The sequence below is a fragment of the Typopeltis vanoorti genome, chromosome 8 (genome assembly GCF_054136105.1).
Source record: "Typopeltis vanoorti isolate ZY-2024b chromosome 8, IOZ_Tvanoo_1.0, whole genome shotgun sequence".
In the NCBI taxonomy this organism is placed as follows: domain Eukaryota; kingdom Metazoa; phylum Arthropoda; class Arachnida; order Uropygi; family Thelyphonidae; genus Typopeltis; species Typopeltis vanoorti.
The window spans coordinates 152428204-152442927 of NC_143556.1; the positions used below are offsets into that span (position 1 = coordinate 152428204).

A 14724-nucleotide genomic window follows, 5' to 3' on the forward strand; every position below is an offset into this window, starting at 1 on the left:
AAAGTGTATCGAGACATCATGCTGGAACTTCTGGTATGGAACCTGGACACCTTGTTTCATAGTAGGCACTGGACCTTCCAACAGGACTCGCACCTGCACACACACAGCAGCGAGTACACGATAATGGTTAGAGGAGAATGTGCCTGCCCACATATCACCATCTGATTAGCCATTTGGAAGTTACAATCTGAATCCATTGGACTTCAAATTGTGGTAAGAGCTTGAGAGAGAGAGTATCCTTCAAGAAACAACACCCCGAACATCACCAGTCTGAAGGTGGATTTGGAGTGAGCAATGGCAGCATTTCTGTTGGATGCTGTGTATGCCACCATCATTATCTGGGCACACATGAAGGCAAAAGGCAGACATTTCAAACATTGAGTGCTGATATGTGCACATTATACATGTTGTTTGTGTGCTGAAAGCTGTAAATGACTTACTGATAGATTTAAGGTTTGCGTTGTTCAAGTTGTAACAGTATTTATGGCTAGACTACGTATACTCCAAATAATGAACTTGATATGATGATTAAAACTGATGGTTATTTTAGTTTACATTAAATTGAAGTTATAGCTCTAACACAGTAATGGTCTCATTATTTCTTAGTTACTTTTGTGATAATTACAAATAATAATTCTGTCATTTCTTTCTTTTAGAGTAACTTGTGCCATAGTTATATGAATTATTTACTTATCGCAGAAAATTATCTTATTGATCAGATTTTTTGGATAACCATTATCTATCAGTTTGATATATGAGATAATGAAGATCTTATGAAGACCCTCATAAGATCACTAAGTACACCCAAGTATAATTTCGCTGCTAATTACAGAACATTCCTACATAACAACAGTTGATATCATAACACTCCATTCGTTTGATGTATGTGTTCTTCTGAATTTGTAAAAAAAAAAAAAAAACATTTGTATTTGGTTTATTCCTTCACGAACAGTTTGTTGTTTTGTATCACTTTTATATGCCCTTATGAAGCCAAACAGCCAAGTTGGCTAAACTTGTCGGTGTTTTTTACTTTATTTCTATTATTAAAATTCTTCAACCAATATTATTATTATTATTTGACACATCCATGGAGTCCAAGGACTCATCGAGGGAGGACACCTGCTCTACAATTCCGTCTCACCATTCAATATCTAAATGACCGCAACCATGCCCACCACAGGATTTCAACCCACAGCCTTTTGGCTGGAGAGCAGATATGCTATCCACTCAGCCAACCAGGCCGGCCTAAAAAATTGTATGCGGTGCAGTATGTTTAATAATATTCTCTGTTCAAGACATTATTATTATTACATAACATCTTCAGGGAGTCCAGACTCATTGAGGGAGGGTACCTACTCTATAACTCTCAGTCTCCACCAATGCACCAACTGCCTTCACCATCTGCTGCCAACCATCACCACTACTTTTATTATTTTCACAGACAATCACAAACATCCATGCCCACAGCGGGATTCGAACCTACAGCATTTTGGCTGGAGAGCAGATATGCTAACCACTTGGCCAACCAGTCCAGCATATTCAACCCAGTTTATGTTCATTTCTTGTAATCTTTCATTGTTGACCTTTGTTGCCACCATCTTTTCTTTGCACGGTAAGCATAGCAGTTCCTTTCACTTGGTTGTTTTTTAATTGTAAAAATAACTGATTTTAAGGACTATTACAAGTTGTGTGGAAGTGATTGGCTCCTTCCTACCCTCTATTAGTTTTCCGATTACTGATTATTTTGCACAAAAAACACTTGTAATTATGATAAAATATGGGAGCACAAGTTTAACAAAACTTATTCCCAGCCGCCACCTCTGATCAATGGAAAATTTGGTGGAAGTCTCCATAATCCAGAAATGATCTCTACTTGTTCCATGCAGTGGAACTTAAGTAGAACTGGATTATGATCTGACATGTTGATGTCAAAATGTTTTATCTGAATTATCCTATTTATAAGGGAAGAAGAGATATAAATTCAATCAATCTTCTTCTTCTGTAGCTTCTTCCACTTAAGTGGGGTCACTGTTGATGATAAGTCTCCTCCACATACTCCTGTCTTGGGCTGTCACCACATCCAAGTTCTTCATCCTCAAGTCCTCTTCTACCAGCTCCCTTCATCTCTTCTTTGGCCGCCCATGCTTCCTCCTTCCTTGCAAATCCATTTGCACGACCCTTCCCACATATTTGTCCTCCCTCCTCATCACATTACCAAACCATCTCAACCTTGCCTCCTGTATCTTCGCTCCTAAGTTCGTACCTTTCACTGTTTCCCCTTACATAGTCATTTCTCAGACAATCCTTTCTGGTCACACCGCACATCCACCTAAGCATTCTCATCTCTGCTACTTCCATCCTGCTGATGTTATTTTTCCTCAGGGCCACAGTTTCTATAGCATACATCATAGTTGGCCTCACTACTGTCCTATAGATTTTGCCTTTCAGACACCCTCTTATCGCATAACACTCCAGCCATCTCCCTCCAGTTCCTCCAACCCGCTTGTATACTGCATCCCACTTCCTTCTCAGCTCCTCCATCTTCTTCCATTGTTGAACCTAAATATCTGAAGCCCCTCACCTTCCTGATGACATTTCCTTCCAACCGGCCATCTTTCCAGTTTAGTTCCCACTTCTTCTCTTGAATCTGCATACAACATTGTCCAAGGCACATCTTCTCTCACCTCCTCTGTCACCACCTCCATCACAATGTTAAACAGAAACGGACTTAATGCTGATGCAAGCCAACTGTTACTTGAAAACTTTTTGTCTGTCCCAGACAGGTCAGAACACTTGCCTTCACATTTCTGTACATCTCCCGCACCAAACTGACATATTTCTCCAGAACCTTCTTCTCCCTCAGACACCTCCAGACTTCTTGCCTTGCCACTCTATTGTATGCTTTCTCCAGATCAATAAATGCCAGATGTAGCCCCCGTTGTTTCTCTGAACTTTTCCATCATCTGCCATAATCCAAAGATAGCATCTGTTATTGATCTACCAGGCATGAAGCCAAATTGTTCGTTTGTAATCTCCACCTCCTTCCTCAATCTTCCATCAAGAACCCTTTCTAGGATTTTCATTGTGTGGGACATCAACTTTATTCATCTGTAATTTTTACAGTCTTGTGCATCCCATTTACCCTTGTAGATGGGGACAAGAGAACTCTCCCTCCATTCCTCGGATACATTTTCCTGTTGGCAAACTTTCATGAACAAGTCCCACAGCAGGTCAATTCCCTCTTCCCCAGTGCCTTCCATGCCTCCACTGGAATCCTGTCGAGGCCCACCGATTTTCCATTCCTCATCCTCTTCATGGCCTCCATCACTTCCACTCTATTGATGTTCTTCACCATCCCCTCAGAATGCTGCCCATCTTCTTTGAGAGTCCTTGCATTTTCCTAATTCAAAAGTCCTTCAAAGTATATTTTCCATCTGTTTCTTATGTCCACATCCCTCCATAATACTCTTCCTTCAGCATCTTTGATCTGCTTCACATGTAAGATGTCCTTTGCTGCTTTATTTCTACATTTCGCTAGTTGGTAAATTTTTCTCTATCCTTCATTTGTTTCTAATTGATCATACAGATCTTGATATGCCATGGCCTTCGCCTGTGCCTCAACTCTCTTGGCTTCTTGCTTTCTCTCTCTGTACACCACTCTATCCTCTTCCACTCTTGACTCATCCCACTTCTGCTTTGCCTTCCTCTTAGCTGTCACTGCCACTTGTACATTATTATTCCACCACCAAACCCTCCTTCTGCTCTCTAATCTTTCCAGATGTCTCACGAAGCACCTCGATTGCACAGCTCAGGATTACTTGTGAATTATGTTTCCACCAATTTGTACACTTTTTAGTCCATCCGAAATCCTCTCTAACACCCTCTCCCTAAAACGATTCCTCACACTCTCTTCTTTTAAGCAAAACCACTTAATTTTCTTCATCCCATGGCTTCCAGATGTTCTTATCTTCGATCTTATTTTAAAGTCTGTGCACAGCAGTTGGTGTTGCTGTGCCACTTGATCTGTTGGGATTACTTTACAATTTTTCACAACCTTAAGATGTTTTCTTCTAGTCAAAATGTAGTTAATTTGTGAACTGTTGTTACCACTCCTAAATGTTATCAGATGTTCTTCCCTCTTGTAGAAAAACGAGTTCACAATTGCCAGATCAAGCGCTACGGCAAAGTCCACAACCCTCTCTCCTTCCTGGTTCATCATTCCCACTCCATGGTGACCATGCACCCTTTCACAGTCTCTATTCTGTCTCCCTATGTGTCCGTTCAAGGAGAGTCTCCTCCAACAACCACCATCTCATTTTCTTCCAGTTCCCTCATTTCTTCATCTAACACGTTCCAGAACTCATCTTTCTCCTCTGCTGTACAGCTAACTTGCAGAGCATATACACATAATGCGAACACCCGCTCTTCTCCAAGACCCAATTTCATTCACATGATCCTGTCGTTCCTTCTACCCACTTCCAGTACTTCGCCCTGCCACACACCACAATTCCTATGCCATTTCTTCCCTCGTTATTTGCTCCAGAGTAGAACAATTTATATCCATCTCCCAGTTCCTTTGCCTTCCCCCCTTCCACCTTGTCTCCCATACACATAAAATATCCAACTTCCTCTTCCTCATCATGTCTGCCACCTCTCTTCCCCTTCCAGTGATGCTTCCAACATTCAGTGTTCCTACTCGCAACATCCTTTCCACCTGCTGGGCTCACTTCTTTAACCGCACCTGCCCTCGATGCGGTAGCCCTCATCCACTTCTCACAGCTGTAGGGCAATGTGGCTGTGCGTCGCTTAAAGGGTATGCCCTAGCCCTTATATCATTTTCTCTTTGACTCATATCATAGCTAGAGCTGGCAGTGAGGTTTTATGACCGTATGCCCTACCTGACATCAACCCTTGCCATTTATCCAGGCTTGTGACCGGCACCTATTGATGCTAGCTTGCCTCCTTTGGTGGCTGTATAAGACGAAATGACTTAGCAAGATAGGAAAGATTCACCCCTAGCCCTCAAATATTCTAATAGCATCAGAGGGAAGGAGCAAGGAGAGGAGAAAGAAGCAAAGAAAGAAGGGGAGGGACCAGTCTATAGAATAATATAACAGATGTATATTACATGAAGTAAGACATGGTCCAGCATCTGTTACCTCAGGTTTGCCATGACCGTACTCACTAAAGTGAGCCCTTGTGGTGATATAAATTCAATCAATATGAGTACCAATACCTTGATTTATGTACATATATGCCTGGAGATTAGGATTGCGAATCGTCCATATGTCTACTAGTTGAGCATTGTCGAGACATGATTTTAACTGTGCACATCCCACTTTCGCACTCCTGGGGTATCCTCCTATTTTGTCTAATGTACGGTTTTCAATGTAATTCCAGTCTCTAACTGTTATGATGTAGTGTGCATCATATAAATATGGCTCCAATTCCTGGAAAAATTTTCTTCTGTTCTGTTCTTGTGGATGGAGCATAAACATTTACAAGCTTTATTACCCATCCACAGTATTTCCAGTCTATTGTCAAGATTCTCCCTTCTGCATCCCTTTGGATATTACAGAATGACCCAAGGAAGGGGGGGGGGTGTAACAATAAGAACTCCTACTCCAGTCATGTTAAATCTTCGAAAGCTCCAGTAAGAAAGAAGTTGGATATCTATCTGTTAAACTTTTTATATCTTTATATCTGCAGAAGTATGTTTCTTGAAGAAACAAAAACCTGATATCATGGCACAGCATCAGTTTACATTGTTTATTTTGCCTGTGGAATCCTTGTATATTGAAAAAGGCAGTGCAGAAAGGAGATGCTATGATTAATGAAGTTTCACTGATAAGACTTTAACTTTTAAATTTTGGCCAAACCTGATGAGTTCTTCAATCTGCGAAGGAGCAATTGTGTAGCCTGCTTCTTGTAAACTGCTCTAGTTTTTTACAGTTGCTTTCCATTATTTCACTTTCATTCTTATCGTTTTTATTTGGAAACTAGTTATTTTCTTTTCGTATAGATGATAATTGTACTCAGAAAACTTTAAATTAGTGAACTTTATTATATTTTCTTTAATTGTATCTCCTGCTTTCCCTTTATTAGCTTGAGTTGATTCTTCGTAATCCATAAACTCTTCTGAGCCTGAAGAGTTCTAGTTTGATGATCCACAGCCTTCTCCATTTTTACATTTTTTATTACTTCCTTTTCTTTTAGATGTAGTTCCTTTTTTTAATTTTTTTGTTTTTCCTCATTTTTTTTTTTTTATTAATTCATCTTTCCTTTTTGATTATCTTATCTGCATATTAAGTTCTTTCAGTTGTCTTATTTGCTTTTCTGTTTCTTCTCCAGTTTCTCCTCGTAGAACAGTTTCATGTTTTTGTATTTCATTTGTACCTGTTCAGTTGTTATACTAGGCTCATTATTGGTAATTTCAACTGATGTTCATCAGTATTTGACTGGGAAACTCGATCCTGCAGATATGGAATTTTAGGGCTAATTTTTAGCTTATTTGGTCTCTCACTTTTTATGATTTACCAAGTGTAGTTTGTTTAAAAGTACCATCTTCACTAGACTGAATTGGAAGAGCTGGAAATGCTTTATTATGCCTCTCTGATATATATACAGTGTTCTTATTGGCTCTACTGGTGCTCGTAGTCTTTCAGCAAAAGTTCTAAAAGAACAAATGTTAATGCAGTGTTCAGAACTTTCACATTTCTGACAGGATTTGAGACACCGATTAGCGATATGTCTGATCTTCGTGTATTGGAAACATTTAGATTTGTGGCAGTTACCACCCAAGTGAACATATGGACCACAATGCAGGCATTGCCAGTGTTCTCTGGGATAGTTTACCATAACTCAGGTTGTATTGATGTTGACAAAATTTGGTACAGGCATCTTCATATCTATTGTGAAGGTGACATCATCAGAAAACTAGTTTGGATCTTCATCGGATAAACCCTTTCGTATATTTCTAATCTTACCCCATTTCATTATTGTGCTGATATCCCATTAGGTACTATGACTGAATTCATATTCAGTTTATTCAACATCTCTAATACCTCTTCCCCCATACACCTGAGTTTCTACCTCCAGGGCAGAAGTAGCATTGAATTTTATATTACATATACCTTGATAGCTTTTAGCAAAATGGATTCTCATTGGTTAACAATCTTGTCTACATCTTTCACCCACATTGACAAGAGTTATTCTTTTTGATTCATTCTTACTTGTACTTATAGTAGAATCTTTTGGTTGTCTTTAGCTTGCAGAGCCATTTTTAGTTATTGGCGGCTCAAGTGCTTTGTCATATTTGACTGTAAAGTTTATTATTATATATAGCAAATCCACATATAGCTTTTGTTTTTTTTTTTGCTATCATTTACTCTTTTTATTATTTTTTATTTAAGTTCTGAATTGGTGGCAGTTCTCAGAATATCCTGAATTAGTTGAATAGCCTGTTTAGTAATACTACATTTTAGATCATTCAGCTTTTTGTGTAGGATTTACTCCCTCAACTGAGCTTTCTCTTGGTTGACTTATTTTTGATCTTGATGCAGCAATTAGCAAGAACAGTAGTGTCTGCATTCCAATCATCTTTAAAAATGAAATAATAAGCTTTGAATTAGTATTTTATAATATCAATAACAATTGTATTGGTTCGATGTATGTTTCACTGATATTTCTCCATTTTTATATTTCACAGATATTGACTCTAATTCAGTTTCTAATTAATGAATTAATTTGAATTGCCAGAACTGCTTAATATAAGTTTAATAGGACTACATGGATCATACTTCCATTGTCCAGTTTTCTGTGATGGCCATTTACTTATGAAAACTGCTAACTGTATGATTCTCATTATACTTTAATCCATAACCATATCATTAAGAAGCTGTACAGCCATAGTAGTTTTTGAGCTAGAAATTAGTTCCACTTAACGAATATTGTGTTACTGATTAAAAAAATAATTAATAAATAAATAAATGAACAAATATATAAATATGAGGATTAACTTAAGTTTTAATTTACTTAATCTCATGCAGTGTTGTCTAACTGTATTATACTATCCAGACAGTGATATCATGTGGGTAGTATTTGGTATTTTAAGTTCTAAATTACAGTTAATTCTGTTATTTGTTATTCATTTAGATGAGATAAAGTTCTAAAACTTCATCCAAAACTATTATAACTTCATCTCATTGCATTTTTCTGTGGAATTGTCTTCCAGTCATAATAATTGCTTGCCGTCATAAAATATTCATTTTCATTGATCTTCATAATTAAGAAGAAAGCAAAATTACTAATTAAAGCAGAATGGGTTTTGTCTTTGGGAAGGGGTACACTTTCTTTTTATATTTTGCACTAGCAAAGAGGCAGGAGTAGATTATTTTATTCCCATTCTTCTGCAGACAAAACTAGATCCTTCCATTCCTAGAAGAAGATTGTCTATTTCTTATGTGGGTAATCTATTATTATTTATTCAAAATAATAATAGATTTTGTTATTATTATTATTAATTCAACCACCAAAACAATGATCCTTCATTATTTTGGTGGTTGAATAACTGACCATGTGATTGTGCTTCATTTATCTGACCCTTCAGTTATCAGAACAGTAAATTTCCTTCCCACTGTGGTGATGGATTACTATATATGTAAAATAGTAAATTTAATCTTTAACTTTTCATGCTTTTAGTCTACATGGCCACACTGAAATAAGGCTTGTTTGATAGGGCTATCATTATTTTCATTTTAGACTGGTGTGTATAAATATATAATTTCATGAGGATTGTAGTTTCTATCTGCGATTAACATCACAACTTAATTTGCTCTCTGTACTACAGGAACATATTCCTTTATTGGTTTACTTCTGCTGATTTTTTCACATCATGTATTTTGTTCTGAATTAATAAAATAATTCATGTTAAATAATTATCATAATTTATATGGCAACTAGTGTTTCTGTTTTTTGCAAGTTATTTACATTACATTTTCCAATAGGCTGCATCAGGGACAATATCTGGAAATAGTGGTTATCCACCCTTTGTAAATGGCCTTCCACCTCATGTTTTGGCTCCTCACCTGTACCAGGCTAGCAATAGTGGAGGACCTACAGCACTGGGGTTAGAGAATTCAGTAGAAATGTGGGGAGGACATACAAAACTGCCTCTTGCTTCTGGTGATGGCCTCCCCCCAACAATAGAACATAAAATGGTTAGTGATATCAAGAGTAATTTTATGTGAATATCTGATAATTTTTTGTAAAAATACCTAGCTTTTTTTCTTTTCTTTTCTTTCTTTCTTTTTTTTTTTTTTTTTTTTTGAATAATTCAATGTAGAAGTATTAATAAAACTTTTTTTTTACAATTGCTTTCTACTGGTAAGTTCTTATTTATGTTATATATCTTTTTTAGGATGTATATTTGTATATATGAATCAAGTTTATATCATCAAGTAGCGCATACATTTTGTATGTGTCAACAAGAGTGCATGCACTTGCTCATGTGTGATCTTATCCCTATCTTTATAAGTCACCTTTCTTTATCTATTTGTATTACTTTTTCACTTGCACCATTTGTCAGCAGAATTGATATCAGTAACCCCCCCCCCCCTTCCCAAAAAAAAGAGGTGGAAAGGCATTATGAATAATCTCGAAATTGATATGCTACAGAGATTGGTTTTTGCTATGGGATTAATTTATAAATTACTTACAAGAGTACTTGTTGAAAAAACATTTTGGTGTTGGGTATGCACAAAAACATGTACGTAGGACAGTTTCCTATACAGTCAATAAACTTCGATAGGAGAAAAGCACTGGCTTTGTAAAAAAATTTATTATGAAACCATTTTATTATCGTTGAATGGAGCATCTTATTTTGCAAATGCAGTAATGTAGTGTTTAAATTAGTCTGCATGGGAAAAAAACAATGAAATTATTTTTAAATTTATCATAGTCTTTAACACTAAAGGCTTCATCATAATGACTCATACAAACATATATATGTAATATACAAAAAAAAAAAAAAAAAAAAAAAAAAAAAAAAAAAGGTGTATGCATCTTTTGTCGGGGGTACATATTTAAAACAAGTTTGCAAAGATGCAAGCTATATCAAATTTTTAAAGCTTATTATATATGAATATATTCAAATTACAATGCACTGCATTGATGAAATAAAACATAATTAGTTGGTTGATTGGTAGAGCCTCTGCTATTAATTGCTCACAAAAAAACTTAATCAAGTTTGAGTGCGGTTAGTAGTTGGAAGAGGATCAATCATTCGATAGTGTTGGCACATTCTCCCTCGATCAGGCTTTGGTCTCCCTGGAGGTGTCACATAATAATAATAATCCTAGCTGCATCTTTGGAAACATGCCATAACTACCCTGTGTTGAATGTTTTTTTTTACGATGTGACCATAATAAAAATTCGGCATTGGGATTTTTTATTATGGAGATTTCTGGAAAATTACAACACTTACATGATATGAATAACTCATAAAGATATTTTCTGTCAGGAATTAATATTACACTGACAGAAAATATCTTTATGAGTTATTCATATCTCAAAATTTTGAACTCATAAAATATGAGTGATTTTATGTGTGCTAGGAACAATTCAGCTAAATGTTTGCTGATGTTTATTCCCATGGGGAGTCCAAAAATTTGGATGTACATGTTGTTGTGAAAGTTAAAAAGTTTGCTGAGATTACCAGTTTGATTAGGTTTATAATATCACTGGTTGTTAATTTTGTTCGTGAATGTAATGTGTTGTCTTCTGTGAGTAGTGTGTGTACTATGTCTAGTGTTCTGAGGACGTCCACGTTGGTGTATAACGAAGTTGCGTCCGGTGAAGTAAGGACGTCTTTGTGGGGTAAAGTTAGGTTTTTTTATTTTTTGGAAAAGGCCACCTGTGTTTTTTATCATAGATTTTGACGTTGTAAGTAATGGTTTGAGTAGTTTGGCTATGAATTTCAATAAGGGTGATGTGGTGTTTTTGTAAGAGATTATTGGCCGTATCGGGTAACCATCTTTGTAGGTTTTGATTTGGCTGGACATACAAGGGGTACGTGAGTTGCGGGGTGTTGTGTTTTTCATTGTGATTTTGTCTCTCTTGTTCTGATTTTTTAGAGTGTGTAGGGTGTTCTTGATCTGTTTTATGAGGTAAGGGGTGGGGTAATTTTGGATTTTTTGGAACATGTTTTGGTCATTTAAAATAGCTGTTATTTTGTTCTTGTAATCTGTTTGGTGTATGATGCAGACAGAGGTGATACAGTGTATCACCTCTGTCTGCATCATACTTTCATGATCATTATATTTGGGTTCTTTTTTAATGATATTAGGGCTTTGTGTAGGTTGGGAGTAATGTTGAGTTTTACTATTATTTTGCTGTTTATGATGTTTATTTTTCTTCGTTTGGGTCAGTTTCTAGTTTTGCTTGGATTCCGATAATAACATCTTTGTTTGGAATGTATTTTGGGGTATACTGCAAAGTTTAACCCATTGTTCAGGATGGTGATTTCGTCAGGTGTGAAGGTGTAATGTGATTGATTTATAATGGAACTGTTTTGTGTGGATATCGAGGTAGTAATATCCGAAGAGTTGGAAGGTGCACATTTGTTGTATTACGGGACTGTTAGGGCATTCCATTTTTTAGCGTGTCGAGCTTTTATTAATTGTGTGTAGTCGTTGATGTGTGACTGGGTACTTTCCAAAAAAAAAGTGCCCATTCGTTTGGAGTCAGTAAAGTTTTCAGACTATTTTTTGTTTGTTGAATATATAGATATGCTTGTTTTTTTCTTTTTAAATCTCTCATTTAGGACCTGTTTTTTGAGTGCTCTGGATGTGCTGTAGCAAATTTTTTTGTTTCTTCAAATTGTGCTGTTGTATTTATCTCAGCATATTCATTTATGGATAATGTATGAGGGTGGTCTGAAAAGTTTTCAGCCTGAAATTAAAATTTGTTTAATTTTGAAATTAAATGAATTTTAATTTCAAAATTATTTTTATTTTTCAAAATAATCTCCCTTAAGCTTAATACGTTCATTCCTCGATGCCCAATTAAATGAATTTTAATTTCAAAATTATTTTTATTTTTCAAAATAATCTCCCTTAAGCCTAATTCATTCCTCGATGCTCCAGCACCATTATCCCGTCTCTGCAGTGGTTCTCAATGAGATCTGCAAAATACCCCTCTATAGCTGTAATCACCTTTTGATTTGAAGAAAAACGCTGACCAGCGAGGAAGAGTTTTAGTTTGGGGAAGAGATAGAAGTGAGAGGGAGCCAAATCTGGGCAATAGGGTGGATGTTCCAACAATTCATAGTGCAGATTTTTAATTTTCCCATTGCCAAAACACCTTTGTGGGCAGGTGCATTGTCCTGATGAAAGATGATTTTTTTCTTCTGCAAACCGGGTCTTTTTTCACGAATTTTTTCGTCTAGTCTGGTTAAAAGATCGTAATAATATTCCCCGGTTATTGTTTTACCCTTTTCAAGATAATTAATAAACAATATGTCTTTAGCATTGCAAAAGTCCAATATTGACCTTTCCTGCTGATGGAACTGACTTTTTCTTCTTTGGTGCTGAACAACTGGCTTCTTCCCCCACTGTTTTGACTGCTGTTTGGATTCTGGTGTGTAATGGTGAATCCAAGTGTCATCCATAGTAATAAATCAACACACAAAATCAGTTTTATGCTTGTGAAAACGCTGCAAGCACTTTCAGAAATTTTCACGTGTGTGAGTTTTTGATCTACTGTGAGCAAGCGCAGCACCCATTTTCTACAAAACATTTTCATTTGCAATTCTTCATGCAAAATATATCATACACATTCTTTTGAAATGCCTATAGTCTCAGCAATTTCAAACACTTTGACTCAGCTGTCATCCAATGCCATATCCTGCACTTGATCATTGATTTCTGATGTTGTTACACTTTTCGGACTTTCTTCATGTGGATCATCTTCAAGGCTGATCCACATGATAAACTCAACCACGTTTAAACTCAGCAGCCCATTTCTCAATTGTCAAAAATGAAGGAGAAGAGTGCCTATAAACTTTGAATGAATTTCTTTTGGAGTTAAACCTTTTACAAAGAATTTTTATAACCTCACAATACTCAATTTTATCCATTTTAAGGGAAACATACGACTTGCAATTTCACACGGATGCTTACGACAGATGTACCAACTTAAAAAAAAAAAAAAAATCTTGCCAATGGTGTTGCCATCTATGGTTGAGGCCAAGAACTTTTCAGACCATCCTCATATAAGTAGTTGTACGTTGGTCTGAGAATTTATTTTCTATGATTATTAAGGAATATTGATATCTTGATCTTTCGTGGTTATACAAACTTTGTTCCTCGGGAGCCAGTTTTTTGATTTAAGATTTTTTTGGATCTTTATTTCTAAGTCAATTACACTGATGAGCAAATTGAGTTCTTTTTTTTTAATGAAATTAATTTAGATGATTACTGATGTATTTTGAGGTACTTGAACAATCTGCAACTCAAAAAAATCTCCACATTGAAGTTCTTTGGGATTGCAGGGGTGTTTTTTTTTTTTTTTTTTTTTTTTTTTTTGTAGACTGGAATGTTTTATCATGAATTAGTTAGGAATAACACTAATATTTTAAATATATTGTTTCCTAATTGTCCTTTTGAAGCCATTATGGCTTTCAGGCATGCAGAGGTAGTTTCAAAATTGTTGGAGGTGTGTTTGGACACATCTGAAGTTGTCTTCAGATGTGTCCAAAATATGTAAATAGTAACATACAAACACAGTCTGAATTTTCACTTGAGTTCACCCCTCCCCTTTTGAATTGTTTCTGTAATTTATTACCACCTTGTCGCATTAGAAAGATAGAGATGCTGAAACAAATGCTGTTTGAGATATTACAGTTCATTTACAAGAGTGATCCAACATTACTTATGTAGTTTGATGGAACTGCATTATTAAATAAATCTAATATAATTAGATTAAACATGGCTGTTATAGATCTATAGTAAGGCGAAATGCAGATGAAACCAGTATGATTTTGAGACACCTGCTCTGCTCTCTTTCTTTATCTGTGTGAGTTGCGTTGATTTGATTATTAGCAAGATTGAAGAACAACAACCATCAATAAACAAAACTCACTTTAGCAAAGGAATTAGAGCCAATGACCTGCTGATATTCTGGCCAATCAAAATTTTGAAAACCTTATCAGATTTGAAAAAATTAGCAAATAGTAATATTTTAGTGAAAGGTTATTACCCGGTGTTAATTTGGTATGTATTTAAATTTCTCTTTCATTAAGGTGTCTCTGGTAATTTTGGATCTTTTTTTGTGAGAAAATAAAAAATCAGCTATGGATTATGTAACTGGAATGAATTCAGAAGCAGTTTAGTTTTGAGGCATTTGGGTTGGTGGGGGGCACAGTCAATCAAAAGGCATCAACAAACAGTGCTGCAGAAACAAAAGTGGTGATGGGAGAGAGGATATCAATGGAGAGCAACAGATTCCTGCCACGCAGAAGTGCTTACTCATCCCAACCACTGTATCTGACAAAGAAATCTGTTTTTAATATAGAGAGAAAATTGAGGGAATCAAAAGCTTTATTCAACTTCTGTGGTTTTTGGATCCATGTGCAACATGCTAAAATAGAAGATTTCTCTCTGTATTTTCAATAATTAATCTGAGCTCCCTCTGTTGTTTGTTTGTTTGGTTTTTTTTGAAAAAAAA

General features: G+C 36.0%; 1 protein-coding gene across 1 annotated transcript in view; it reads left to right on the forward strand.

Annotated features, from left to right (window-relative positions):
• The window catches only part of mask (multiple ankyrin repeats single KH domain), an 823307-nt gene that overhangs the window by 650142 nt on the left and 158441 nt on the right, over window positions 1-14724 (forward strand). The window contains 1 exon segment of the mRNA XM_090396371.1: window positions 9006-9218. Within this exon segment, the coding sequence (XP_090252497.1) occupies window positions 9006-9218 (213 nt within the window).